Source organism: Coloeus monedula (genome assembly GCF_965178545.1).
Source record: "Coloeus monedula genome assembly, chromosome: 4".
Taxonomy (NCBI): Eukaryota; Metazoa; Chordata; class Aves; order Passeriformes; family Corvidae; genus Coloeus; species Coloeus monedula.
Genome location: NC_138784.1, coordinates 21,151,744 through 21,177,997, shown reverse-complemented (window position 1 = coordinate 21,177,997; position 26,254 = coordinate 21,151,744). Strand labels below are relative to the sequence as shown.

Genomic DNA, 26,254 nt, shown 5'->3' with positions numbered 1-26,254 from the left:
ATTAATGCCATTGGGCAAGCCATGGGTGAAGCTTCCTCTGAAAGGTGCGTGGCTCTTGATATGGGCAATCCATAAAGCTGTACCAAATTGGAGAAAATACGAAGAAAGCTGCTGGGAAGATGCAGAAAAAGGATAGCTTATCTTGGGAGGAAACCAATAGGGTTGAGAAGGGGGTTTGAACTTGTAACTGTGTCAGGGTACAAATGCCAGAGAGAGAGTTGCTGCAGCTAAAACATTTTCCTGGCACAAGAATAAAGAGATATAAACCGGCCTGAGGTATGCTGTCAAAATAATATAAGCTAGCTCTGGGTGTGAGGACATCAGTCACCCAGTAAACTCATTTCAGTGTTTTTCCTGATCACTCCTGTACTGATCTTCTTTACATAAAAAACTCTCTCAAAATCCCAAACCAAAAAAAAGTCTACTGATAAGAGGTCTTGGAAATCACCATGTTTTTAATCTAAAGAAGGCCAAAACACAGAACAAATAGCTAGGCTCTTCTAGCAAGTCAGGAAAATATAGGTGGATCCATCCCATTTCACCTTCTCTGGTGTTCTAGACAAAACCTAACTTACTGGAATTCTGGGAAACAAATCTCCTCCTGTATCTGTGTCCTTGTAACCCGTTCACTTGAAACAAAGATTAAATACTGAGCTGTTAGGACAAGCCTTGTGAGTAGTACATACCAGAGTAGCAGATTTCTTGTCCTTTAGGTAATTTTCTACGGCATCATTACTTGGGGCAAAGACTGTGTATGTGTTTGCTGCTTCTATTTCATTAGCCAGGTTGTATTGCTGTTGTGAAACACATTAAATAAAATCAGAATCACCACTGATAGTCTGACACTAGTCCGAAATGCAAACAAAGCAGAGAGCTTCCTCTGTCCTAAAAACACGTGAAAATGATGTGAAAGCTTACAATAATGTAGCCCCTGAAAATGGAGTAGTCAGGCATTTGCTCCAGGCGGGCCAGCAGCCTCGGCATGACAGCGCTGCGCAGCGGGGTCAGCACCTGCAAAGGAGCAGATATCCCACATCGCCTGCAAGCATCAGATGCAGGACAAAGTGCTGCTCTGTGCAAACAGGTTTTTCAGCCTGTTAGTAGTTTCTGGGTGGTTAACTGTTCTGCACTGCTTGTGGTGCAGAGGAGCAAATCCTTATCAATATATTGTATACCTTATCAATTACGTGAATGACCCCGTTTGTGGATGCGATGTCACTGGCCACAAAGTGAGCGCCCTCGAGGGTCAGGTTCTGGAAAAGCGAGAGGAGAGAGGGTTTGCATTCTCATTGTGGGGGTGGTGTTTTCCCAGCAGCTCATCCTGTGGATTTCCACACCTTCCCAAATGCTTGCCTAGGGCTGCACCATGGCACCGCTCACACCTGTCCCCACCAGAGGCTGGGTTACCCTCAGGAATCATGCACGGGGGAGGGCACTTTAGGACTCTTTGCTGTTCCTTGTGTGCAGACTGGCAAAGCCCTGGGCTGGCTTGCCCTGGAGTGGTTACCTGGGGTAGGTGGAGTTGCCCCCACCACACCCTCCCAGTTCTGTGCAGTTTTGAAGGACCCTGTTCATAACTTTTCCTTTGTTGCTTGGAGGTGGGGGGAACTTCCCCCTCCCTTAATGGGGATGAAGTGCTTAAATGTGACTTGTGTATTTCCAGGAAATCCTCCTCCTAACGTGAAATTTACCTAATAAAAAGGCTGAGGGGGAAGGGCTGTAATTTGTTATTTACCATTAAAGATACCTTCAGGTGGTTTAGGACTATGAAGTTGCATATGTGGAGATGTCTTATCACTGCTTCCTCCTACCTTCCCAGTTCCCTGAACTCAGTTGTCTGGTTTCCTTGATGCTCTTTGTCTTAATTTAGCTCAAAAAGGCTGCTCCAGGCAGAGACTGCCCTTCTACTTGGTTACAGGACTGTCCAGTGTTTGCAGCAGCTACTGGGACTTTAGAAATAAATAATATTGTGGACAAATTTCAGTGATGTCAAGTGGTGGAGACAAACAAGCTAATGTTTCTGCCAGAGGACCCGGTATACTTGAACTATGCCTTTAATTTTATGACATGGTCTCTTTTAAAAAAAGCATAATGTCTGCATAGTTTTGTAATACAAGAAAGTTAGTGGCAGTGATGGTCAAGGGTTGGTGTGTGATACCACAGTGGTTTGCAGGTCATCTCACCCCATTTTCTTTAGACAAGTGTAGGAATTTGCTCTGTAGCGATGTTGGCAGCATGTCAGAGGACGATAAATTCTGGAAATCAGCAAAGCTGTAAGCTCCTGTCAGCACATGATACCTAAAGGAAATTAACTGGATTTGAATGTTTTGTATTTTCTCTCTCTTTTTTCTTTCTCTTATTTCAGATAGGTATGCTTAGTGTGCTTTAAAGCCGTGGTTTTAAACAGGAATTGCTTCTACAACACCTTGTTCAGCCATATTCTGATCTTAGCTTGGCCTTTAAACATTTCTGACATAATACAAATAATGCCTTTTTTCCCAGTGGACTTGCTACAGAGATTTATACCACTGGAACTAAAAAGGGAATCCTATGCCCTTCCTTTAAAATCAAAATACCTGTCTTGCTCTAGTGGCTTCAAACCAAAGGCTTGTCCAGCATTAAAAGGAGTTAATTAAAAAACCCAACCCCCCAAACCGTTAACGTACATAAGGAGAGTTGGAATGTTACTTTCTGACATCCAAAAGGCTTTCTCATCTTCATCCATGTTTTCAATTGCTTGCAGAGAAGGCACAAGCACAGTTAGGTTTGAGGTTGTGGACAACATTGAGTTTATCTTGGCCTCCTGCATGAAAGTAAAGAGGGTAAAATAATTCGTTCTAAGGATGGTCTATAAATAGTAGCTGGTGACATTTTAAACAAGGTGGAGTATGTGACGTGCTTTGTGACCAGCCTGGAAAGGAAAAACTATTATACTGAGCAATGACTTGAACAGCAGCACTTAGAGCTGTACAAAAATGGTAAATGAGTGTCTATTTTTTACCAAATAGATTGCCAGCATTTAAAGGGCACAAATAATGTTCAGGTCAGGATTGTTTTTTATTAGGACACACATAACTTGACTCCCACAAAAGTTAGCCTGTCTCATAGATCTCGTATTATGCACTTGAATGTTTAAAAAAACATGGTGGTGATAAATGCTAGTGGTTACTGATAAATTCAAGTAACTTGATCTTACAGAGCACTCCATGCTGTTTAATAGATAGAACGATTATGAACCATGAAATAAGAAACTCCTGTGACACAATGTTCCCATTTGGAAGAAGACTATTTAACATGGCAGGGATTTTTTTCAAGATGTCCAAGAGTTATCTGTGCCCACTAAGCACTGCAGTGGAGCTTGCTGCTGACAGATCTAATTTTAGATGGGGATTGTGAGATCTGTGGTGTGCATGAATTAATTCATCTTCCATGTTTTTAGCTGCCTTAAGGATGGAAAGAACCTCTAATGGAGAGGATTTTTCCAGTTGTGTGGAACTTTTTTTTTTTGAGTAAAAAATGGAGAGCTAAATATTTACAGGTGATCTTGCTGAAGATGGGGTTCTCCAAACTTTTCACAGACTCCACAACTTGCCATTTTTGATACTGCAAAACTTGAGAGAGCAATATGAGTTTGGGTTCTACCTTTTGCAGCTGGTATGCTGCCTAGAAGATGGTTTGCTTTGGATAGTCCTTCATTACTCATATTGGGTTTTAAGTCAAGAAGGGAATCAGGTCCCTTAAATAGCTGGGAATTTTGTCTCTGTTAAAATCATCTTTCTTTCTGGCCATCATCCCTATCACCTTCCAAATATTTAAGTATAGAAACAGCAACAAACTTCCCCTTCTCATCCTTCCTGACTAGCAAGAAAAATATTTGTTATGAAAAATGGTAAACATCACATTCCTGCTCAAGTACAAAGTTAAAACCCCACAGATGGATATCCCTATTTCGCTCATGTTTGTAGTTACTGATGTTTATTTTAAGTGATAGCATTTCTCTGAAGTGTAGCAGAAATTTCCACATGTTTCAGTAGATTATACAGAATCTTCCCTCTGATTTGTTCCCTCATTATCTGAAGAGCACGTTAACAGGTGAGCAGCATTTCCTCTTGTGCCCAATTCCTTTAAATTCTTTCGTTTCTCTGTAGTGTCCAGTGCCACAATCTGAGCTCAGGGCCAGGCAGACAACTGACCTGAATTAGGCACTTTGAGCTCTCTTAAGAAGCTCCCTGAGGTGTTCCTTGCTGTTATGTGCTTTAATGATCCCCAAGCCATCTACGTTTGAAAAGCCTGAAAACAACTTAAGTGCTGTGACTTCTTCTGATGCTATTCATTAACACATCACTGTTCTTTTTTGTTTGCCATGTATTTGCTATAGCCCTCTTATATTTAGGTTTTAAGCTCTTTCTGTGAGAGACCGGTTTTGACCTTTTTTCATACAGTGCCAATCACAGTAGGGTAGGACCTCTCATGTTACTGCTGGCCCAGTAATAAATGACAGCATGTGAAAATAGAAAGTAGATTGTGACAACCAATGTATCCAGAACTTCGGGGTTCAAAAACTAATTTGGTGTTTCTTCCATAATCTGGAGCCAAACAAATTAATCTCTTTCCTCATTGAGGTTGTTCAGCCTGGAGAAAAGAAGACTCCAGGGAGACCTTTTGTGGCCTTTCAGTACTTAAAGGGAGCTTGTAAGAAACATGGGGCAGACTTTTTAGCAAGATCTTTTGCAAAAGAATAAGGGATAATGGTTCTAAACTGAAAAAGGATGGATTTAGATTAGATATAAGAAAGACTTTTTTTTTTTTTTTTTTTTTTTTTTTTTTCAGTGAGGGTGGTGAAACACTGGAAGAGGTTGCTCAGGGAAGTGGTGGATGACCCATCCCTGGAGACATTTAGGGTCAGGCTGGGCAGGACTCTGAGCAACCTGATCTAGTTGAAGATGTTCCTGCTTTATGGCACGGAGGTTGGACTAGATGGCATTTAAAGGTCCTTTTCTACTCAAACCCTTCTATGATTCTATTTCTTGCACCTGAGTCAGGCCTGCACAGACTGAGTTTTTTCCTGCTCTCTTGCTGTGCCAGCAGCACACTGACTGGCCACACACTTGCATTTTCTTGCCGTGGAGCACAGTGAAAATAGGGAGGGTAAGGCATTGTCTTCCCTTCCCACCTGTCATTTTATCAAATGAGAGAAATTGGGGGAGCCATCTGGGGTCATGTTCAGTCTCTGCTTTTGCACCCTGCTGCTGGTCATCTGGCCTGCAGTGTGTTTTCATACAAAGCTAGGCATGGCTTATGTAGCTCCCTGCCTCAGAGAGCAGGCTTGGAACCAGCTCTGCTGCTTATGGAGCTTCACTTGCTGAATTTGGGTTCAGAAGTTGTTTTTCAGGCAGAAATAGGGAACTAGATGATCAACCCCTCCATGACTGGTGGGAAAGGCACCCTGATGTCTCTCCTGATCTTCAGCTTCCTCTCTCTGATGGAGATATTGCTGTGAGGTTCCCATTTCTAAACTCTACAAGGCTCATGTTTTTCTGCAAACTTGAGCATTCTACAAAAATTAACCATGAAGTGTACTTACATTAACCCACTGGTTAAAAGCAGATGCTTCTGACAGAGTGGATAGCTCCTGATTAGAAAGAAGAGAGATGAGTGAGTTTGTAAGCTATTACCAAAGTGCTCTGGCCTCTGGCGTAACTCACTGTGTCCGGCCTGGTTGATGTGACATGGAGGAGGATGTTTTCAGTGTGTGTGAAAAGAGAGGATATAAATGCTTTTTTAATCCTGATACTTTCTGGTAATGGGAATGGTGAGTTACCAACTCTTGAAAATCAGGCCATGGATTGCTTAGGGCTTAGGTGTGTACCTGATCTTGGTACATATGTGCTGACCCCAGGCTAAGCATTAATTTCCTGTGATTTTAAACTTAATTCTTCTCTTAACTCCATGCAAAATTAATTGAAATATATGTTGTTTTAGCTGGTATTTGTACCTTACTCTGCCACAGTACTTAGAACAGAGATAGATGATAGTATAAGCACGGGTGGCAGATAGTGCTGAGAGCCATGTAAGATTGTTGCCAGGAGCTGAAACTGAGGACACTTCCATTTCTCCTGTGCTGTTAAATACATATTTATTTCACCAATTGACTTGCTTTGGTTGTATCTGCCTGTGGGTCAGCACAGTTTGTTTCAACATGATAAATTGATCATTTCCACTGAGAGAGACTGCAGTGCCGAACTTCAGAAGAGCTGACTGCTTGATGCTCCCAGCTGGGAAGTGAGTGCTTAGCACTTCTGCAGGTCTGGACTTTGGGACTGGCATTTTTCAATTTGTTTTCACTTTCAAATTTTCAATTTGTTTGAAGCCAGAAATATGCTCTGCTCCCTTAGGCCCCTTTCCAAGCCATGCTTCTAAACACAACAGATCATTTATGGGTCAGTCAAGTGTCTCCCATTGGAACACTCTTTGCAGAGATCATTGGTGAGCATCATGTTTTTCTGACTGTTTATAAAGGCTTTGCCATTCTCTGTGGTTAAGATCTAGTGTGCAGTAGGTCCTGTGCCCAGAGGAATTGACCACCTTACTTACATCTGCAGCATTTCCGTAGCATATTCTACCGTCCCCCTCGTAGCCCTTTGGGCACACACACTCCCAGCCACGAGAAGACTCAAACTGACAAGTTGCCTTCAAACCAGAAAGAGAGAATTTGTCAAATACTCAGGAGACCACTCCAGCAAGGATGATCTGTAAAGCCTCTTACTAGGACCCATTTATATACAAGCATAAACTCACAAAGGATCTTTTTACCATCTTCTGTGGGTGTTCTCACCTTCCAATAGGATAGACTCCATCAGCCCAGGGCACTAACCCCCTCACCTACCCACCGTGCACAAAGTCTGTAGGAATCTAAACCCTTGCTCCCCCTTTTCTTATTTCTTCCCTACGTATTCTGGGCCCTATTCTTTCACTTGGCTATGCAGATCCATGCTCTGCTCCCCAGTGCTCCTCACTTCAGCTCTGTCCCTGTGCCCCACCTGAGGCTGGGACTAAAGGCTGCAGCAGAGCACATGCAGCTACTGATAAAGCTGATAGATGCCTGGGTAGAGATGCTTGCCTTGGGTAAATATCCTAACAGGATAATGCATCCATGTTGTAATTGCTGGTAGAGAAACAGCATTTATTTATTGCAGGCTTGAGATAATCCTTCTACTGGCAGATTTGGGAGCAGCCCTTTGCAGCCTGTCCTCAGCTCATGTACCATACTGATGTGGTTCACACAGAGCTTTTTGTGCTTGTAGAACTGCTTGGGAAATGCTTTCTCAAACAGAAATTGCAGGTTTGAAATGGCAAATAAATTCTATGGTGTGCGCAGGAGGCGAGGTGTGATATGTATCTGAACACTTTGTTCGGGGAATGATTAATTACTCACCAGATGATGGCATTTTCCATTTTGTTCCAGGCACGAGTTTATGGGTGTGCATTCAATTCCATTCCCCTGAAATCCATCCTTACACTTACAGTCATTCTGTCATTTTGACAAAACACAGCAATTCATTAAAATGATTAAAATAGTGTGCATATTCTAGACACAGTGAATTAGTTTCTCTGTGTTTCTGTAGCTTAGCACTGACTTCAGTGGAATGACACTGATTAATATCTCCAGAAGACCTTTATTCCTGACATCTACTAATGCACTTACAAAAAATGTGTTTGCTGCCAGAGCCCCACCACATAGAAAGGAGGGAGCACTGGGATAGGAATTTAGGGAGACTGTTTTGGGTAGAGAGCACCACGTAGAAATAACATTGTGGCTGTGAGGGCGAGGAGGATTTGGGGAAGAAAAGAGGGTAGGAAGTGCAAGCTCTGGCACAGCAAAATGGTTGAGTGCTTGTGCTGAAGGTGGCATTGAATGTGAGGACCTACCTGACCTGGCCCAACGTATATGCAGGTGGCATTCTTGTGGCACCGTGCCATGGTGGGCAGCAGGCAGTTGTTGATGGCTGAGCAGTCCCTTCCATCGCCTGTCCATCCTGCCTGGCAAACACACCTGTGCTCCCCCGGGCCTGTCTGAATGCACTCAGCCTGGGGGACATGCAGAGGCATCCATTCAGGACTCTTAGGGGACAGCTGGCTTTAGCCATAAGGCTTGTCTAAGCCATAGTGGTGTCTGGGGAAAGAGCCTGGAACTCCAATGAAAACTCTTGACTCTTCTGCAAAAGTTTCTGGCCATACCTTCCCCTTTGCTTACCTTTCTGTGGGAAAAGCACATACTTACGTTGATATTGCAGCCACCAGGGTCTAAAGCAGCACAAGGATCAACTTTGCTGCAGCTCAAGCCATCTCCCTCATAGCCAGGTTTGCAAACACAGCTACAGAGACAAGAGGAGGAAGGAGGCGTTAGGCGTGACAGGACAGCTCTAAAGTGAAGTGATTGTTTTCCACTGCAACGTGCTATTTATAGGCAGCTTAAAATCAGTAACCTTGGATTCGTGATGCAAGTAGCTCAAGTGTGCACATTATGGGTTTTTTTTCCAAAATGTTGACTGGGTTAATTGACTCAAATCAGGGATCCATTCTCTATGTACAAGATAGGGAGTGAAATTAATTCTGAGCTGATGTTATCATTGCAAAGTTGAGTTAACAGCTCTAAATTATTTATGGGCTGCCTATGCTCTCGTTCAGCGACACAAGATGGCTCTCTCCTTGAAATGCATGCAAGACAGTGAGTCCCCCTGTCTCCCAGGGTCCCTCCCCAGGATTAACCTTTGTTGGAGGGAATTACTTAAGCTCTCAGGTTCTGCAGCATCCCCCATTGTGCTTTGTTGTGACTTGTTATGGATACACTGCACCAAGAGGCGAACTTGCTGCATGTGAAGGTGAACTTGAGGCAAGAGCAAGGCAGCTGTAGCAGTGACAGAGTTTTGTGACCAGTCCTGTCAGAACTGAGGAACCTGTGCTGAATTCTGTAGTGCTGTGCCATGAAAAACGTACCAGAGCTGACCAGAGTGTGAGATATCTATCCCCAAACTGAGAATTTCATTATTTTTCAGCAAGGTTTAAACTCCCAGATCACTAAGGGATGGTTAGAAATACGAGCTTCCTAAAAGCCTCTGTAGATGTTGGTAGGAAGGGAGCCTTTTAATTGAGGATCAGATCTGCATGCAACTATCTTTCAGTGGTAAATATATGAGGTACAGGGTATTGAGAACTCTTAATTATTATCTTGCAACTCAAGGCTGATGTGGTGCATGATTGCATATTTGCTGCATAGCAGTATTGCAGTGACTGCTGTGTGTGTCCTGCTGCCAGGGACAGTTTTGGTCAGACAAATGGGAAGGAGCTGCAGCATAGTGAATATTAATTTGAAGCAAGTTATTGACTTACCTCACTGTGCCATTGCTAAGATGACAGTATGCATGTGCATGGCAGAGCTGCAGGGAGGGCTCGCAGGGAACAATCTGCTCCTCACAGAGTTTCCCTGTGTATCCAGTTCTGCATGATCCAGGAAGACAGGTCCCATCGCTGTCTACTCGGTTATCACACTTCCCATGAAGGCAGAGGCACTCTACCAGAGATAAATTACAATGTGCAATTCCATAGTGGGAAAAGGCATTTATCCTTACGATATCCTTACAATCTCTTATGAATCAGCTCTTCCCATTTTTTTGAAGAATCTAAGCTTTTGTATTTTTTAATCTCACTTTGATGGAGGACTTGTTTGTTAATCCTAGCCATGTCTTTCCCGGTGTGTTTTATGGGTAACTATTTAAAACCTGTTGTATTTTTACAGTGCACTTATCAATGAATTTCAAAGTGCTTCAGAGAAGTAGGAACAAAATTCTATGTCCTAGACTATTAAAGTTATTAATTGCATGACTTTTGCTGTGCTTTCAGTGGTAGGGTAAGCCTTTAAACACTGAGCCCACAGATTGCAAAGTGCTGGGTACACAGAGCAGCAGCACAGACCTACCGGCACTTTTCTAGGACTGGGTGGATTAGTGCTACTGGGAGGCACAGCAGTGTACCCAAAGGACACAGCAGGAAAGCTTTGTGCATTCCAAAGTAGTGCCAGTGGTGACCAGTAAAGCAAACACTTACTACTTTGGTGGGACTGGAGTATAGGAACTGCCACAGTTCCTTATGGAATTCGTGTCTCAGCTTTTGTCCATGTACCTCTGAACCTTCAAGTGAGCCATGCTTCATGAATGGCATGCTGTTTCATAGCAAAAAAGACTAAAAATTGTTTTGTAGATGCAGAATGTATGTATGTTTGATGTTATGTATGCTGTAAACTCTCAAATGTATTATGGTTTGGCTCAGTAGGATTAAATCTGTCAGTGCAGAATATAAACTATAAAATAGATCAGAAATTATTCATTAAGGGTAGTTAAGTGGCCTCAACACGACCTGTTTATAGATCTGGTTTTTCTTAGATTACATATGGTTGTCACTGCAGGCAGAATCTGTTCTGTTGTGGGCAATAGCAGATGGGAACAGAATAGCAAAGATTTTCTTTTCAATTACTTAAGTGAGGGAGACAGAAATTAAAAAAAACCAACAAGCTATGCCCCATGGGAAAAGTAATTTAGAGTATTTGCACTGACCTTGGGCTTATGATGTGTCCATTTGAAATAAGAAATGAAAATAACCCAGGAACATCTTTCTCATCCTCCACAGGGACTATTTAGCAACCAGTTAACTCCTACCTGGACATCACTAGGGTCCAAAAGAAATAGCCCATGCTCTTGTGCTGAGGCTGTACAGCTGCACTTACCTTTGTCACACTGAGGTCCGTATTTGCCAGAGTCTGAGCAGAACTGGCAGCTCAAGCCTTGAAATGCCTCAGAGCAAACACAAGTGCCATTTCCACCCAGGCCATCCATGCACTGTGGTATGGAAGGGAGTTGATTGTTATGTATGAATTCAAACAAGTCTTTACCCTAGAAAAGAGACTATATGCCTGTTGATATTTTGTGACTCTGATAGACTCTCAGGAAGAACCCCAGTTCTGCTGAAAAAGGTGTTTCAAAGCAAAAACCGTATGCTTTTTCTTTGCTGCTATATATTCTATATTTCTGTGCAGTTTCTATGTGAGAATAGTGAGCTGGGCCATTACTCTGTGCTGTACAAATTAAAAGCATGAGAATGGGCCACTCAGCCTTGCCTGTGTGCTGTGTGTTGGAACCCTAGAAATCTGTAATTTGGACATCTGAGAGGGGACAGTTTCATTTTCCCTCCTGCCTATAACAGAACCTGAAATTCATGGCCATCACTGCACACAGATGGAGGGGGCTGCTCTTGTGGAGCCCAATATTCCTGCTGTGCAGAAATGCTCCTGGGACTTTTGGGACATAGCTCATCCTTCTTCCCCTGGAGTGCAGGGTGCTGCTGGATGCTCTGCTTACCTGCCCATTTCCTGAGCAGGGTTTGGAGAAACCTCCTGGACACGGTCTGCACTCAGCGCCAAAGAAGCCTTTGCAACACTTTGGTTCCTGCAAAATAAAGGGAATATCCTCTTTTTCAGTGCTTTAGGGCAGAGGCAGGGCACAAAGACCAAATCTTTGTGTTTTGGCCCTCTGGGAAAGGCCCATAGGGATAACTGTCTCTGAAAAGCATTGTGTTGAACCAGAACCAGCTCTACAATGGCCTTTTTAAAAACCAGGAGGGGCATTGACAGTTCAATAAGGGGATGCACAGACCACCAGATATTGCCCTTGTTCTTATCAGACTCAGTGTTAGAAATCCCCATCGTGTCCCCACTTATGAACACACCAGTGTGTATCTGCTCATATTGTGTACACTCTCTTATTTGCCAGTGGGAGCGCAGTGCCATTAGGATGCAGGCAGTCTCCTTTGCATCTGAGATCAGGAACCTCAAGATGTTTCACCCCAGGGAGATGCTGTGGCAGCCAGACATGCAGCTTTGGTCTTCCTCCTTCCCCTCTGCACCAGGGTGGGATTTAGCCACCATGCAGCTCTATATGGCCTTTTCAGTTGTATCTCTTGTTTCATTTGTGAATTGGTTTATTGATCTGTTTATTTATGAAGAGAGAGTGTATTAGAAAAGACTCATTTATATGTGTGATTCAAGGGAAATAGGAATCAGCAAAAGGCTTACAAAGTTTACAGTTTTTAGACTTATCTGCCTGTTACCAAGTGGTGCTCATGAAGTGCAGAAGCCTGTTTAGGAGCCCCAGAAGCCAGAAGGGTATAAGTACTTCTTGGGGGCTAATGACTTCTGCAAGAACCAGACTTGCCAAGCAGTAGTCAGGGCATGGCTCCTATGGGTGCTTCCCACTCACTGTTACCCAATATCATGGGAAATCCTGGGAGAGGAGTGGCTGGGACCAGGAGGGGATGAGTTGTCTTGTTCTTCATGGGTGAAGCTGTGTGGGAAAATGAATACACCTGCTCTTGGAGCTTTATGTGTAAACTCCTGCATGGCAGAGCATGAGTGTGCTGTTGTCAATAACACAGGACAGCTAATCTGTATTTTTCTGGATATTTAGCTCCGAGATGTACACTAGCTCCTCTCAGCCTGGTGTAGGAGTGTATGGAAGCTACATGGACATGTCCAAACATCTCTCAACTCCAAAAGGAAAGTTCACCATGTGTAAGACAGTATTTTGGAAAATTTTACATACGCTTCACCTTAAGGAGCTGTAATTCTATACCTTTGCTGTTATATTGCAGTTTCTAGCACAGCTGAGTTTTTGAAAGGTTGGGTGTTCAATAATGCACCTCTGTTTTGAGAGAGGCTGGACCATGCACAAAAGGGGAAGCATTACTATTTGTAAACTATGTAGAATTCTGTGACACAGTCTTAATACCACAGCACAATTTACCTGGAGAACAGAAAGCACCTTGCTACTATTGCATTTTAAACTTTTATTAAATAATGTATTTTTCACAATATGAAATTCCTTTTCATTGTTTCTGTCTACTAATTCACAGGACTACTATCAGTGAATTTTTATAAAATGGGGAATAAAATTCCCATGATAGCTAGACTTGAATTTTGTATGTGGAGAGATGTGTGGCTAAATTTGCATCTCTTAGATACAAAGCAGATGGGAGCTCTTCAATCCTTCCTGAACTTGTGTCTGCAGACTGTTACTTCAGGGAGGATGCTTAATCAAAAGGAAACTTTTAACAGATGTGAGGTCTATTTTAAACATATTCAGTTTATTAACTCTCAAAACATCATCACAGTGATTCTCATTCCTCACATCACTCCTTGGCTGAAATAGAATTTAACCTGAGGACCAAATAAGAGCTTCTATGAAGTATACAGGGAATTTTGCAACAGCAAAAAAAAAAAATGCTGAACTTACCAGATGATTCAGTCATTGCCAAAAAGAGATGAAAGTACCATCTATATTTGTATTTTTATGCAGTCTCCTGTATTCATATCTGGTTCTTTTGCTCACTGTACTGGGAGAGCAGTAACCAACATATGGGCATGCCTTCCACCTGTGCCTTTTCTGCAACTGCTGAGCCTGTCTGGAAATGTCACCCATGATGGGCTGTGCATCCTGGGGACAGGGACCCAGTGTGTGTGGTAAACAACCTGCACACACACCCTAGGTGGGAACAATAGGGATAGGAATTTGAAAAGGCATTATACCAACTGCTGAGATGCATACTTACGGACAGCACACCCTGTACATTTTAAGTATGTCTGTTTTATGACCTCTAAGTGTTAGAGAATGAATCTGGAACCAAGGGGCAGCACCAGGGCTATATCTTCTGGCTCTGATTTTTGCAGAATGGTTGTTTGTTTCCACCGTCTCCCTTTTTCCTCTATTTTTCCTTCCCTCACTCCCTTCTTTTAAGGAATATGAAGCTTCCTCAACAGAAGAAAACAAGGGCATGAATGCACTGATGTCCTCTACTCAGCTCAGTATAATAAGATAACTAATATTGTCTGAGAGTCTAGTGAAGGCTACACACTTAACTTCTATGAGAATATTTTATTTCCTCCTGGAAAACCACTGCTTAGTTGAGTCTTGAATGTAGGCAGTGTGAAGAGAAATTTGTTTTGTGTATAGGTGGCAAAGAGAAAAATATTCTTTGCTTCCACATTGTAGATCCTGCACTCCACTATGATCCACTGGTACATAGATATATTTTTGTCTTCACCTTGTGGTTACTTTTCCTGACTAGACAATTTATCACCATGTGGTGGTGACAGAGGTTGGCAGCTACATTACTGAGGAGATATAAGCTCCATTGGCAGTTTTAAGGGTGAGTTCTCTGCAAGCTCAACACACAACTTCAGAGAGGTTGAACCTTTCAGAGTGTGGATATGGAGTTTGTCAAAGCTATGCTCCTTGTGACTATGTCTTGTTTTTCAGTCAAGTTACCATAAATCCTACAGCCAGCATCTGATGTGCTACATGACTGTGTTTTGTAGCCATTGGACAGGAGATAATAAACATGAATTATGGCATTTCTCCCACAGATTTATTGCTGGAGCTCTGGGAAAAGAATCAGGTACTGGTTTACTAGTCCCTCATGTTGTACAGGACTTAAAGGAATAAAAGACCAGACTTACAAAAGCATTTGTGCAGCAAATAGCTGAGGTACCAATACCACTACTATGTTTTAAAGGCCTGTGGGTCAGATGTATTTTGGTAAATGCATTTAGACATTGTAAAAGCTCTTTTATAAGCTGTGTAGTCATGTCTAAAGCTGATATAGGGTGTTGCCTTTGTGTTTCTGAAAATCTCTGTAAGTGTGCCTTTGCCTCTTTAGAACTTAAAAATCTGTCTGGTTGTTGTGGGCAATGTTTCCCTCTGTTGGTATTCTCCCTGCTGCTCAGCACCACTTGGTGTCACCTACTCAGTCTCTTTCCCTCTCTGAAATGGTTCCAGCCATTGATGTGTACTTGCTCCCTCCTGTCCCTGAGGAAGGGAGTCTGGTCTCTCTCTTCTGCTATGCCCCAACAGAGGACAGAGAAAATTGTCTGCACCTGCAGGCAAGGTCAGTTCTGCCTACTTTCAGTAGTAGATTGATACACTGCCTTTACAGAGAAGTAATGGGAGCACAGACATATATTCCCATCAACTCTGCCACAGGAGTGATGATGTCTGGGAGAAGGTGGAGCAGGGAGCTGGGGTCAGCTGTTCCTTCAGTGCTCCGAGCACCACTTGTCAGAGATCATCAAAATTAGCCATGGTCCACACATCAGGCAGGTACTGAGGACCTGTTGTCCCTTCTGTGCTCTTTGTGACATTAAGAATAAACCCTGCTGTCCTTCAGTTAGGGTCAGGTGCAGCTTTCAGCATTTGGGTCTGGTTACATAGATAAGTATACATTAGCCTAAAGGTTTCATCTTTAGGGATGCAAAGTTCTTGTATGTGTATAGATCTACCAGTTCCTACAAGGTTTGTGTCTTTTAACTCTTTAAATGCAAGTAATATTTATTAGGTGGTGTTACTTCTGTTTTCTGAGAGCAATGGAAATGCTTGGTGCAGAGTCAGAACCGCACAAGCCATTGCTCGTTTGTGTTCTCCTGGCTAGCAGTGCTCTGCTTAAATCTTGGAATATGTAACCATATTTTTAACTATGCATGAAGCTTTCAAGGCTGACAGAAGTGCCTAACTTAAATTTGGGGAATAATTTTTGTGCCTGACAGTGTTTGTTTTTTCTTTAAATATTTTTTTTGTCTGTTGCTTTAGGGTTGATTGATGTTGGATGTGATTTTTAGGTAGGTTTTTGGTAAGGAATTCAGATAACTGGAGTGTTCAGGGTGTGGATTGCTTTTTGCATCAGAGATTGATGCGTGGAGCTCTGCCTGGTTTATGATTATATTGCACATAGAGCACTTTGTAGTTACTGCCTGAGGCAATAGATCTTTACTGACAGTGTTTTCTTCATTACATTTTGATGCTGTCCAGCTCTGCTGGGAACCTCTTTCAAGGCTGTGGTTCTGGACTGTTGTAAGCTAAGACATTAAATGTTTTCCTTTTGTACCGGAACTGTTAGTGGCCCAGATATGGACTTGAACATGGTCCAGAGGCAGCTCTCTGGAGCTGTGCTTACTCCAAGTGTAAAACTGGACTGACACTCAGCCCTCTTACCAGAAATAACATCTGAGTGTTACCGAGTAAAGGCCTGTACTGTTCTACCTAACTGAGCAAAGTTTGTCAAAATCCACCCTTTTAAATAGGAACAGTTTTGTTTCTGGAGGAAAGCAGGGCTAGGGAATATTGTGGCTGCTAAAAATTACGTATTTCTAATATATAAATATAAAATTATTATGTTAATATTCTAACTTGCTGTTTCCTTTCCCTGCATATTTAATAGAAATGAAAATATTGATCTGGAGTGGTTTCCCTGAGAAACAGGGAAGAGTTTTCCCTGAGAACATGATACTTGTACATTCCCAGGTACTTGTATGCACAGATGGAATTCAAGAACTGGAGGAAAGAGTTGGACTGGAGAGACAATATATTTCAAAGGGTTAATGCAACAACTAGATTTTTTTAAATGGTATAGGATGTGTTAATACGAGTTCCCTGTTTGCAGTACTGCTGGTCTGGTGGCCATTGATATATTAATTTCCAAAAGCACCTCTTTTGAATGGATGGTATCAGAGAAAGTTAGTAAAGAGGAGGCTGGAATGCCTTGTATGGAAGAGTTGGAGATACAGATTCATTGTGATTTTCTTACCTTTGTGGCTTGACTTCTTGTCTCGTCACACCGATGTGGTAGGATTGGAACAATTGTGGGTGGGATGAGAACACCCTCAAGGGTATAAATGCGCCCATTTTTTGCAACTACATCTGTTTCTTCCATTTTTTCTCCACTCACCAGGACTTGTCCCTTTGAAACAATAAATTATTATTAATAATGAATTGTTTGTAGCACCTCAATTTCTGAGGATTTAATTTTAAATTTTTAAAATTTTTAGTCATACTTCTTTTGAATTTGCTACCTTATTTTTATTATGCTTGCTTATACAAGAAGCACACGTATATTGTGTATTTTCTTGAATATTGATCTTCAACAGAGGTATCCAAAGTTTTTCTATGAATCTTCACTGTTAGCCTGTGGAACTGGTGAATAATAGACTGGCCAAAATGAGAAGGCTACTGATGACTTCAGGCACTGATTTCAGTGGGCATAAGCATGCCTTGGCATCCTCTCTGACAGAGGATGGGGGAAGTGAGAGAGAATCTGGGATCTATCCAAACTCATAGGAGAGAGGAAAAAAGTATTCTTTTGGCATTTACTTCTGCAGCTGCTCTGCCCTTACAAGAATTTTTATAGGTGCTACTCCAGAACAGAAGGAAGTTAACCTAACAGATCAGTTTGGTTTTCAAAAGTATTGACAAATGACATGTTTAAAAATGTGTCAACTAGGGCACTCCAGGTTCAGAGACTATAACATTAAAGAGATAAAAAGAATAATAATTTTTGTGTGCATCGATAAGTGTTTAAAATTACTAAAATATGTAACAGAATGATTTTAAATATTTTAAATAGATTTTTTTTTTTAATTAGACAGAGCATAAATGAGGATCATTCCTGGACTGTGGATAATCATAAGGGCAAAAACTCTGTAGTCCGTCCTTATATACCAATCATTTGCTCTGCATCCTTTATAATACTAATGCGAACAGTAGGTGGGAATTGGAAGTTGAAAATTCCTGCCTTATTACAGCAAGAAATTCCTCTGCTAATGCCTCCCCTTTTCCCTTTTTTTATTCCCCCTGCATGCAAAGCTGACTTGATCAGAGTGATCTGCTCACAGGTGAGCTCTGTGACTTACAGCGCTGGTCCTGTTAAAGTGAATGAACTGCTTTGCCATGGTCCTGATGTGCTCTATTGAGACAAGGCTGGCAACCTCTAGCTGAAATGAATATAAATTGGTTGAGAGAAGTGTAATATCATTACTCTTTACAAATCCAGACAGATTTCACAAGAAAGACTTTCTCTGGGGTGAGAAAATTATTATCGATGTGCTCAGCCTCCCATTGATTAATCTGCTTCTGTAACAAAGTTAGTGTCATTAAATCATGACTGAGCTTGCTGGTTCCTGCATGTGAGGACCTTATTGCTCGAAAGAATATTAATTTTTCTTCCAATTATAACAACCAATCTAATTAAAATTAATACTTGTCTCTAAAAATAGCCCCTTGTGCATCCATAGACCACTGGGGATATGGTAGTGCTGGTACCATGAAGGTACACATGGATCTCATGTTCCCTCTGATCCCACTCTCTGTGCTGGGAGTGTGACCACCTCAGATGATGTAAACAGAGCCTTTCACTAAGCATACAGTCATTTCTTTCCTTCCTTCCCCACGACAGAGGCTGGGGTGGGGATGGACCTCCCCCCCAGGAAAAGCAGGGAGCCTGTTTAGAGGATGAAAAACCAGCTCTTTCTGAAAAGCAGAAGACTGGTTTTAGCAGAATAGGCTCAAAGAGAGCTTGATTTCAATGGCAGCAAGTCGTTTTCCTGCTACTTGTGCCTGCAGTCCTGACAATACCCCCTGGTAGTGCTTCTTGCTCTTACACTCTGGGCTGGCAAAGCAGCTGCGCTCACCTCAGTGTTGGAGACAATGTGATATCGGACCAGCTCCAGCAACTTCCAGGAACCCTGCCAGTGCAGAAAAGAGGCTGTTTTAGCCCAACATGAGCCTCACAAACCCAGCCTGGCATCTTGAGTGGACATGGGGATGGAAACAGCATCACTGGCTGGTGCACCAGGAACCTCTGGGTCAAGGTGGTGCTCAGCTTGTGTCGGGCACCCTGGCATTCCATGCCCTCACCCCTACACCATGTTTTATTTTGACATGGGCCTTTCATGACATGCATGTGTGCTGGGACAGGCAGGAGGTGTCCAGGATACAGGACACTGAGATCCACCTCCTGGGACCCCATCAGCAGTGACTCCCATCCAATGGAGCCCTTGTGGCAGCTGCTTCCCTTGACTGTTCCCACCAAGGGTGATGCATTCCAGGAGAAGTTTTGGGGCTTTGCCATTCTGTCCAGGCTGTGATGTCTGGGCAAAAGCAGAGGGTTAGGGGCCTGGTGTGGAGGAATATCATCCCAATATGTGATGGGAGACCCCAAAACCTCTTCTTCTCTAGGTATTGTCTGGATCTTTAACTGTTAGAAATGGCTTTTCAACCTTGATAATAGGAGCTAATTTAGATTGGACAATACAGGTATGCATCTCCTATCTGAGAAAGATTTGACTTATAGAAGGGGACTGTACCTCTGCAGAAAGCAGATAATCCAGAACCTCAGCTTTCATATTACTCAGAGCCTGGTTACTTGGAACAAAGACTGTGTAAGCCTGGTTGTCCTGCTGTAAATCCATTCCTAGGCCAGTTTTCTGTTTCGGTTTAAAAATAAAAGAGAAATTACATATTAATGTCAAAGAACATCTGAAAGTATCTTTATGTAATTGCTTTTCTGGATCCTTACCTCTATCAAAGATGTAAATTGGCTGTATCTTCCATTAGCTTGAAGTACTGACATTATAGTTTTCTGAAAGGGGATAGAAGTAAAATTTGTTTTAGTTGGGAACATGAAACGAATGCCAGTTCTTATGAGACATTTCTTGACTTACTGTGTGAATCTCAGTTGTTACAGATTGAATACATTTCGTTTGGGGGGCTGGTGGTGCTTGGAAATGGCTGAGATGGCAGCACTTCAGTCCTGGTGCTATGCTGGCTTATAGTTAGATTTTGTCATTGTCCTGAAATACTGTGTAGTCACAGGAAACACAAGCTGTGTGTGTATGGGGAAAGGGTTTTTACATCTTCATCCCCAATGAGAAAAGGTAGAGGAATAAAATATTTGACAAATGCAACATAAGGAAGAGAATGTTTAAGCGAGCATGATACGCAAGGCACCAAAAACCAAAGCATTCAAAAATCAATTTTTTTTAATATTAGACTTTTTGGGGGGAGAAATTGCAACTTTGAATACAAGTCTTGCCTCCTGTCTGTCCAGATGTCCCTCCTTTCAGTATGTGATTCTGGCATTCAGTGAAACTCACTGATTATGACTGCCAATTTTCCAAGGAGCCACTCAGATGCAGTGAGAACATCCGTACCCTCCATGGACCAGCTTGGCAGAAGGGTGAATGTTTGTTTTCTGTGGAAACTGTGTCATTACCTTTCTCCTAGAGTATTGCTTCTATGAGCTGATGTGCAATGTCTCAGTAGAGTCTGTTTAGTTTCTGTCAGTCATCCTCCTTCACATCCACTTGATGTGAAACTATTTTAGAAGAAACTTTGACATTGTATGTATGTAACTTATGGCTCACCTCTTTGCTGCTCTCAAGTGTTGGCTCCACATTGTCCATGGCTCTGTCAATAATGTGCAAAATTCCATTGGAAGCAATAATGTTTCCCTGCAAAATTTTTCCTTTTGCCCTTCCTCCTTGGATTCTAATTCTTAATTGATTATCCTGAAAGAAGCCAGGCAAGAGCGAGTGAATTCTTTACACAAAATGACAGCAGAGTAAGTACACAGGTTGAACGTAGTCTAAGACCCCCTCCTGTTGCCAACACCTAAACAATTTAAATTTGGGGAGGCTAAAGATTGCTTCCAATGCCTATCAAGGAAATGGAAACAATTCCTTTTCATCTGGAATGTTCTTTTGTTTCAGGACAGCAAAGTTCAGGAGAGAAACAGAGACAGGCCCTGTGGTGAATTCAGGGTACCCGAAAGTGTTCTAATGACTGCTAGTAATAAAAATCTGCCAGGAAATGATTTAAAATATTGTTGTACTTGCAAAGGTCAGCTCCTGTAATCTTAGGGGACTACAACCCATTTCCTTATATTCTATGTTATTTAAAAAAACAAAATGTTGCTGATTCTGCACTGTACTGAAGCCTGCAGGAAACAAACAGGGCTCAGACAGCAATGATATTTTCCTGTTACAAATGGAGTGTGTATTCACTAAACATACAAGATAGATATTTCTTCTCAGATGCCACTGATATACTGCAAAACATGAGAAGTTCTTGATTTCAGCCTCCACATAGGCCCAATCTATTAAGAGACGCATAGTGGACGAAGAACAGTAATTCCAGATTATAAAATCTAGTGTATCATCCATAGAGAACAAGTTTTTTAAACTGTGTGTTCAGACTGCCCTGATGTTTACTGACATTGGATAATCTGGGCTAATGATGAGCTCTGCTATGTATCTTCCATGGTTAATTGCCATGTATTCTGTCTCTGCTGAAGACTTCCATTTGCTGCATTGTTCCGAGGCTGCTGATGCTCAGTGGGAGGTGGGGTCTGCAGCTCAGTAGTGCTTGCTCCATGTGAGCAGTACTCACAGGTTTCCAGCATAAATTCCGGGCTTCTTTCTCCCCTTTCCATCTCTTACTTCACCTGGGTCCTCTTAATGCCCCTCCCCTGCCCCCCCCCCCCCAGCTCTGTTGGTCATACCTGCAGATTTAAAATAATGTTAGCAAACATTTTAGACCAGTCTGTGTTAGTCTGCCAAGTCACTCAGGGCTGATACATGTCTAAAGTTAATTACTTTTTCACTGGTTTTACTGGGAACTTTGATGCCAGTGAGGTTTCAAGTTTTGCTTGAACTCCTTGTAGCATGTGGCCTCAGCTATGGTTTTTCATAATCCAACAGTTATCTTCACCCTGATATCTCCTGGCAGAAAGAGCTTTCCTACTCCTTGTGGAGGGAACAGGGAGCACTATTCTTGCTGTGGGAGGCTGAAAGGCCACTTACCTTTTCTCCCTTTGACATCTCTCCTGACTTGCCAGTCAAAGTATATATTACATTAGTATTATTCAAGCTACTGGTGTTCAGTTGACCTGCAATAATATGGAGTTTAACGAAGTACTGGGCTTTCTGTTTATTTTTCAGAAGATCCTTTATCTAGAAAAGCAGAAGAACAGAGATTTATTTCAATGCAGGCTTAATCTAAAAAAAAAAAAAAAAAAATGTCATGGGTGAATGCTTTTTTGGTCTCTGCAGCTGTTACATTCTGAATTTACATGTTTTCCTGCGAAGTGAGGTGATGGAGTCTGAACAAAGTGGAGACCACTCTGGGTTTCAGTTCAGCTCACATTATACCCTTATTTTCCTGCATGAGCAGTAGGTGCCTCCAGAATTGTCCTGATGTCAGTGGAAGGTGCTGACTACTTACATATCAGTCTCTTTTTTTTTTTTTTTTTTTTACTAAAGCCTTTTTCTTTATCCCCCTTATGTAAAAGGTGACCTGCAGGCCTCCCTGCTGACAATCCAGAGCTTTGTTCAATCCCTGTCTCAGCCAAATGAAAAGACTTTGAGTATAGTCATGTAAGACAGTCCAAAACTTACTTGCGGTGTGACATTGTTCTACACTAACACACCAAATTATTTTGTTTTTCTTTCAAGTGGGAAAAATGCAGTCTGTGGGCCATAGATTTAAATGTGACCAGAAGTGTACTAGAGCAAATTATCTGTGTCTGCTGAATCAAAACACGACACAGATGAGATTTCTGCAGAAGCCAAATCCCCCCGATGTGAAACCCTTTCTCTTGTTTACTTACATTTGTACCTTTGAGTCCCTTGTTTGTTGGTACAAGCACAGTAAATGGTCCCAGAGTGCTCAGTGGCCATTCGTAGGTATTTTCTTATGAGAGGAAGGAACAAAAAAGTTTAAATGCCTATTGAAAAGCTCATTCCACAAAGGGACTGTGCAAAGCTGTGAGGGAGGAATAAGCAAGAATGCTATCTGTGATGATTAAATATTAATTTAAGATTCCAGAGTCCAAGACATTAAAAGGTGAGAGACAGATGAGATGTGAAATCCAGGTGCTGCTGCATATTTGACACAAAATGAGGCAAAACGTTCAGAATGCTGCTGGCAGCCTGGATCCTGTGGCATGCAGGCCAGAGCAAGGACACCAAACCAGCAGTTTCTTTGGAGATGTGTCCTTACAGGAAGACAGCCTTCTGCTTTAAATCAATTCAGTCTCCATGGGGTGAGAAATATACTGCTGATAACCTGCTGGTCCAGCAACTATCAGCAAACACGTAACTGGTAATCAAAACTGATGCACTGAAAGTTAATTAGAATTCATTTACTACGCAGAGGTTATTTCTGTATCCAAGACAGCAGCGTGAGAGACCACTGGTTCTGCAGCCGAAGGTATTAAATATTTCTAATATTCAGCTCTTTTTCTAGAGGTATAAAATCAGAACTGAAAAAAATCTTTACAGTTGTTACAGCTGTATTGTACAGAGAATGCATCTCAAAATTTATATGCTGTCTTACAAAAAAAATCTATAAATTCTTAGCTTTTGAAAGACATCAGTGTGTAGTGAACATATTGTGAGATAACCTCTGTGGTTAATGTCTTTGTAGCTTCTGGTTAGTAAATCATATGCCACACTTATGTCCAAAAATTATCTGAAGAACAGAAAACCTGGGTTGTTGATAGCCCAGCATGATGGGTGCTTTTCAGACACGTGAGGAGAAATGCGCAGAGAAACTGCAACTGAACTCTCACTGCTGAGGCAATGAATATTGATCTTCACTTCTGAATGTGAAAGTCACTGCCAGGTTTTGTCCTTGGCCAGATATGGGGGATTTTTATTCCACTCTGTTCAGGAATTCATGATCTTTATTTTAATTGCTGGGCTCCATGGGATTGAGCAAATGATATTAAACAGAAGTATTTTTTCCCCACATTTACAAGTTTAACTCAAAGATCCAGCTCAGTTCTAGCAGTGTTTGTTCATAGCTCAAATTTTTGGCCATAGAGAAGATGATGAAGGCAGTTAGATTGTTAAGTTCACAAGGTAACTGGGAATGCCAGTGTTTTTGGTGGACTAGTGTGTGTGTCATTCTGGACCAAATCTCATTTGTCTAAAGCAGTGGGAGCAGGGAGAAGTAGTGGGATAATCCCAATTATTACACTGTGGGGCAAAATCCAGAGGTGATATCAAATGATGCGTGAGGGGTTGTGGAAACATGTTTAGCACTTCTGCCTGGAAGTTCTTGCAGACTGCATTCATGGTGTGATGAGCAGAGCAGCTTTAGATGGTCTCAGGGACTTTGCATTCAGCAGCTGTGCCATGCTGTGGGTGGCACTTTCCTGTGGCAGGGGGTGTTGGGGGATCAGTTGGGCAGGATCAGCCCCCCGGGAAAAAGCTGACCCTACTTGTGTGTGGTTACTTACCCATGAGCAAGAGGCTGGATGTCAGCTTGCCCTGCCACTGTCCTCCCGTGTTCAGCTCTTGGAGGCGTTCCATGATGTTCCCGTAGCACACAAACCCATTCCCCACGGAGCCCCCCTGGCACGTGCACCTGTGAAGGGATTGGGATTTTTAGCTGTGGCTCTCAATAAACCAGTGCCAGGTGTTACCTATTGCTTCTCTGAAGGTGTTTTCAGGAAGTACTGGTGCATTGTAGGTAATTCTTTGCTTCTGCATGCTGTGGAGTGTGTCAGTGTGTGGGGCAGCCTGATGGCTGCTTGCCTGATGTGGTGGACTCCTGTCAGCTGGGCCAGGAGACAGCGGTGTCTGTCCCACAGGACCTCTTTGAATAGAGGCTATGTGCCACCTCTGCTCCCAAAATGTGGTTGCTGGAGCCCAGAAATTTGCTGGAGCCCAGAAATCTGCTGGAACCCAGAAATCCACTGAACCTGCCTGTCTGTGGGTGAGGAGAGAGCACAGCATAAATGTGTGCACTGCCATTCTTGCAGCAGGGAGGCTGTTTTGTGAAGACCTCACTCGTGACATGGGATTTGGCAGGATTAATGGTGGTTAAGGAGGGTGATGGCAGCTCATCACTCCTTGGAAAGAGCTGCATGGATTTTGTAGAAAAAGCAGTCTGGTGTCAGTCCTTTCAACAAAGCAAAGTAGTTTGGTACCCTGCCCTTTAAGCAATGCCAACATTTTGGGCAATAGAACGGGTACTTTTAACATTATCTTTTTTTTCTGCTGCAGTACAAAGTCTCATGCTTTTTTAGATGTATGTGTTGCTGCTGTCTCTGTTGTGGAAATAGCATCTCACATGTTACACCCTGGCTGTCTCCTGGGGACTCCAGCCTGTGAGAGTTCCCAGTGATGTGCACCTGACCCAGCACTCTGGATGTCTAAAGCAGACTCAGGTCACGGTGCCCATGAGATGGACAGACAGACACTGGCTTTTAATAGTGCCTTTCCCTGTGAAGTCTGCAGCATGTTCCATATCCATATAAGCCCTACCCATGATGATTCATCTCTCTGGATTTTTTTTTTTTTTCCTAATGGTATCACTAGAGAAGGAAGATTACTTCACATGAGCAAAAGATGCCCTCTCTATAACTAATCATTTGCATGTGCTGGTTGTTAAAAACACACACTTGCTACTCACACCCCACAGTAGTATCAGCCTGATGCCAAACCCTCTCTTTTTTCCCATGTATGGTCTCTGCTGTAGCTGTATCTCTGGTGAGAGCAATGTTTTTTGAAAATCCCCACAAGTCCCTGCAATCTGGGGCGCTGCATACAGGCTCAGAGGAGTGCTGAGATTTTGGCCAAGAGGCTCAAGCTTTGGTTCTGATCCTGGGTAAAAATGGCAGTCTAAAAGCATCTTAAATTTTTAGGATGCTATTCTGATGGCGAATCCACTTCTTTTTAAGTGGATCTCTTGAGCAGAGAGAGTATGGCTATGGAGCCTGGAGATGAAGGGTTTACAGCTGGGAGTGAGGAGCAGCTGCTCCTTGGGAGCTGATCCTTTTTTTTCTGCTGGGGTAAGTATTGCTGTATTGCTGAAGGTAGCCCCCTTCCACTTCTGAACAGAGAAGAAAACAACTGAGGCTTCAGAGGAGCTGCAAAATAACATAGTAGAAAAAAGGAACTACCCTTGAAATATGGCACAAATCAGATCTAGGTTTCAAAATAAAGCTCTCCTCTCTTTTTCATCCAATGTTCATAAAGAAGCAGGTGGGTAAACAAAATAACTTTTTTGGCTATCATTTCTGGGGGCACAGTGAACTGCAGAAATGCCTGCCCAGTTTGAAACTTCCCTTCTGAGGACAATATTGCTTATAACTGCGTGGGCATCCAAGTAACATAGTTTGGATTTGTGTGCCAGAGGAAAACACTGAGCAATTACAGATTAGCACCTATTGCATGGGACTGAACCCTTCAGCCTATGTGTTTCCTCACTCCTTCTGATGAAGGAGTTGACTTTCTGTGGCTGGGCATGGAGAGGACCAGCTGGATGACTGACTAGATCTGTTTTGTCTTAGCTTTGTCTGGAAGACCTGCTTT

The 26,254-nt window shown here is 42.5% G+C and overlaps 1 protein-coding gene across 1 annotated transcript in view; it reads right to left on the bottom strand.

Annotated features, from left to right (window-relative positions):
* The window catches only part of STAB2 (stabilin 2), a gene marked incomplete at both ends in the record, with an annotated part of 76,237 nt that overhangs the window by 34,737 nt on the left and 15,246 nt on the right, over nt 1–26,254 (bottom strand). Inside the window, 24 exons of the mRNA XM_082281178.1 lie at nt 687–794; nt 919–1,011; nt 1,176–1,253; nt 2,184–2,298; nt 2,667–2,803; nt 5,585–5,632; nt 6,595–6,690; nt 7,436–7,531; nt 7,930–8,088; nt 8,282–8,375; nt 9,391–9,571; nt 10,781–10,892; nt 11,412–11,498; nt 12,681–12,764; nt 13,527–13,589; nt 16,684–16,836; nt 17,786–17,866; nt 18,563–18,616; nt 19,238–19,357; nt 19,450–19,512; nt 20,297–20,440; nt 21,734–21,877; nt 22,540–22,622; nt 24,175–24,302. Of these exons, the coding sequence (XP_082137304.1) occupies nt 687–794; nt 919–1,011; nt 1,176–1,253; nt 2,184–2,298; nt 2,667–2,803; nt 5,585–5,632; nt 6,595–6,690; nt 7,436–7,531; nt 7,930–8,088; nt 8,282–8,375; nt 9,391–9,571; nt 10,781–10,892; nt 11,412–11,498; nt 12,681–12,764; nt 13,527–13,589; nt 16,684–16,836; nt 17,786–17,866; nt 18,563–18,616; nt 19,238–19,357; nt 19,450–19,512; nt 20,297–20,440; nt 21,734–21,877; nt 22,540–22,622; nt 24,175–24,302 (2,521 nt within the window). The remainder of the gene's footprint in view (nt 1–686; nt 795–918; nt 1,012–1,175; nt 1,254–2,183; nt 2,299–2,666; nt 2,804–5,584; nt 5,633–6,594; nt 6,691–7,435; nt 7,532–7,929; nt 8,089–8,281; nt 8,376–9,390; nt 9,572–10,780; nt 10,893–11,411; nt 11,499–12,680; nt 12,765–13,526; nt 13,590–16,683; nt 16,837–17,785; nt 17,867–18,562; nt 18,617–19,237; nt 19,358–19,449; nt 19,513–20,296; nt 20,441–21,733; nt 21,878–22,539; nt 22,623–24,174; nt 24,303–26,254) is intronic.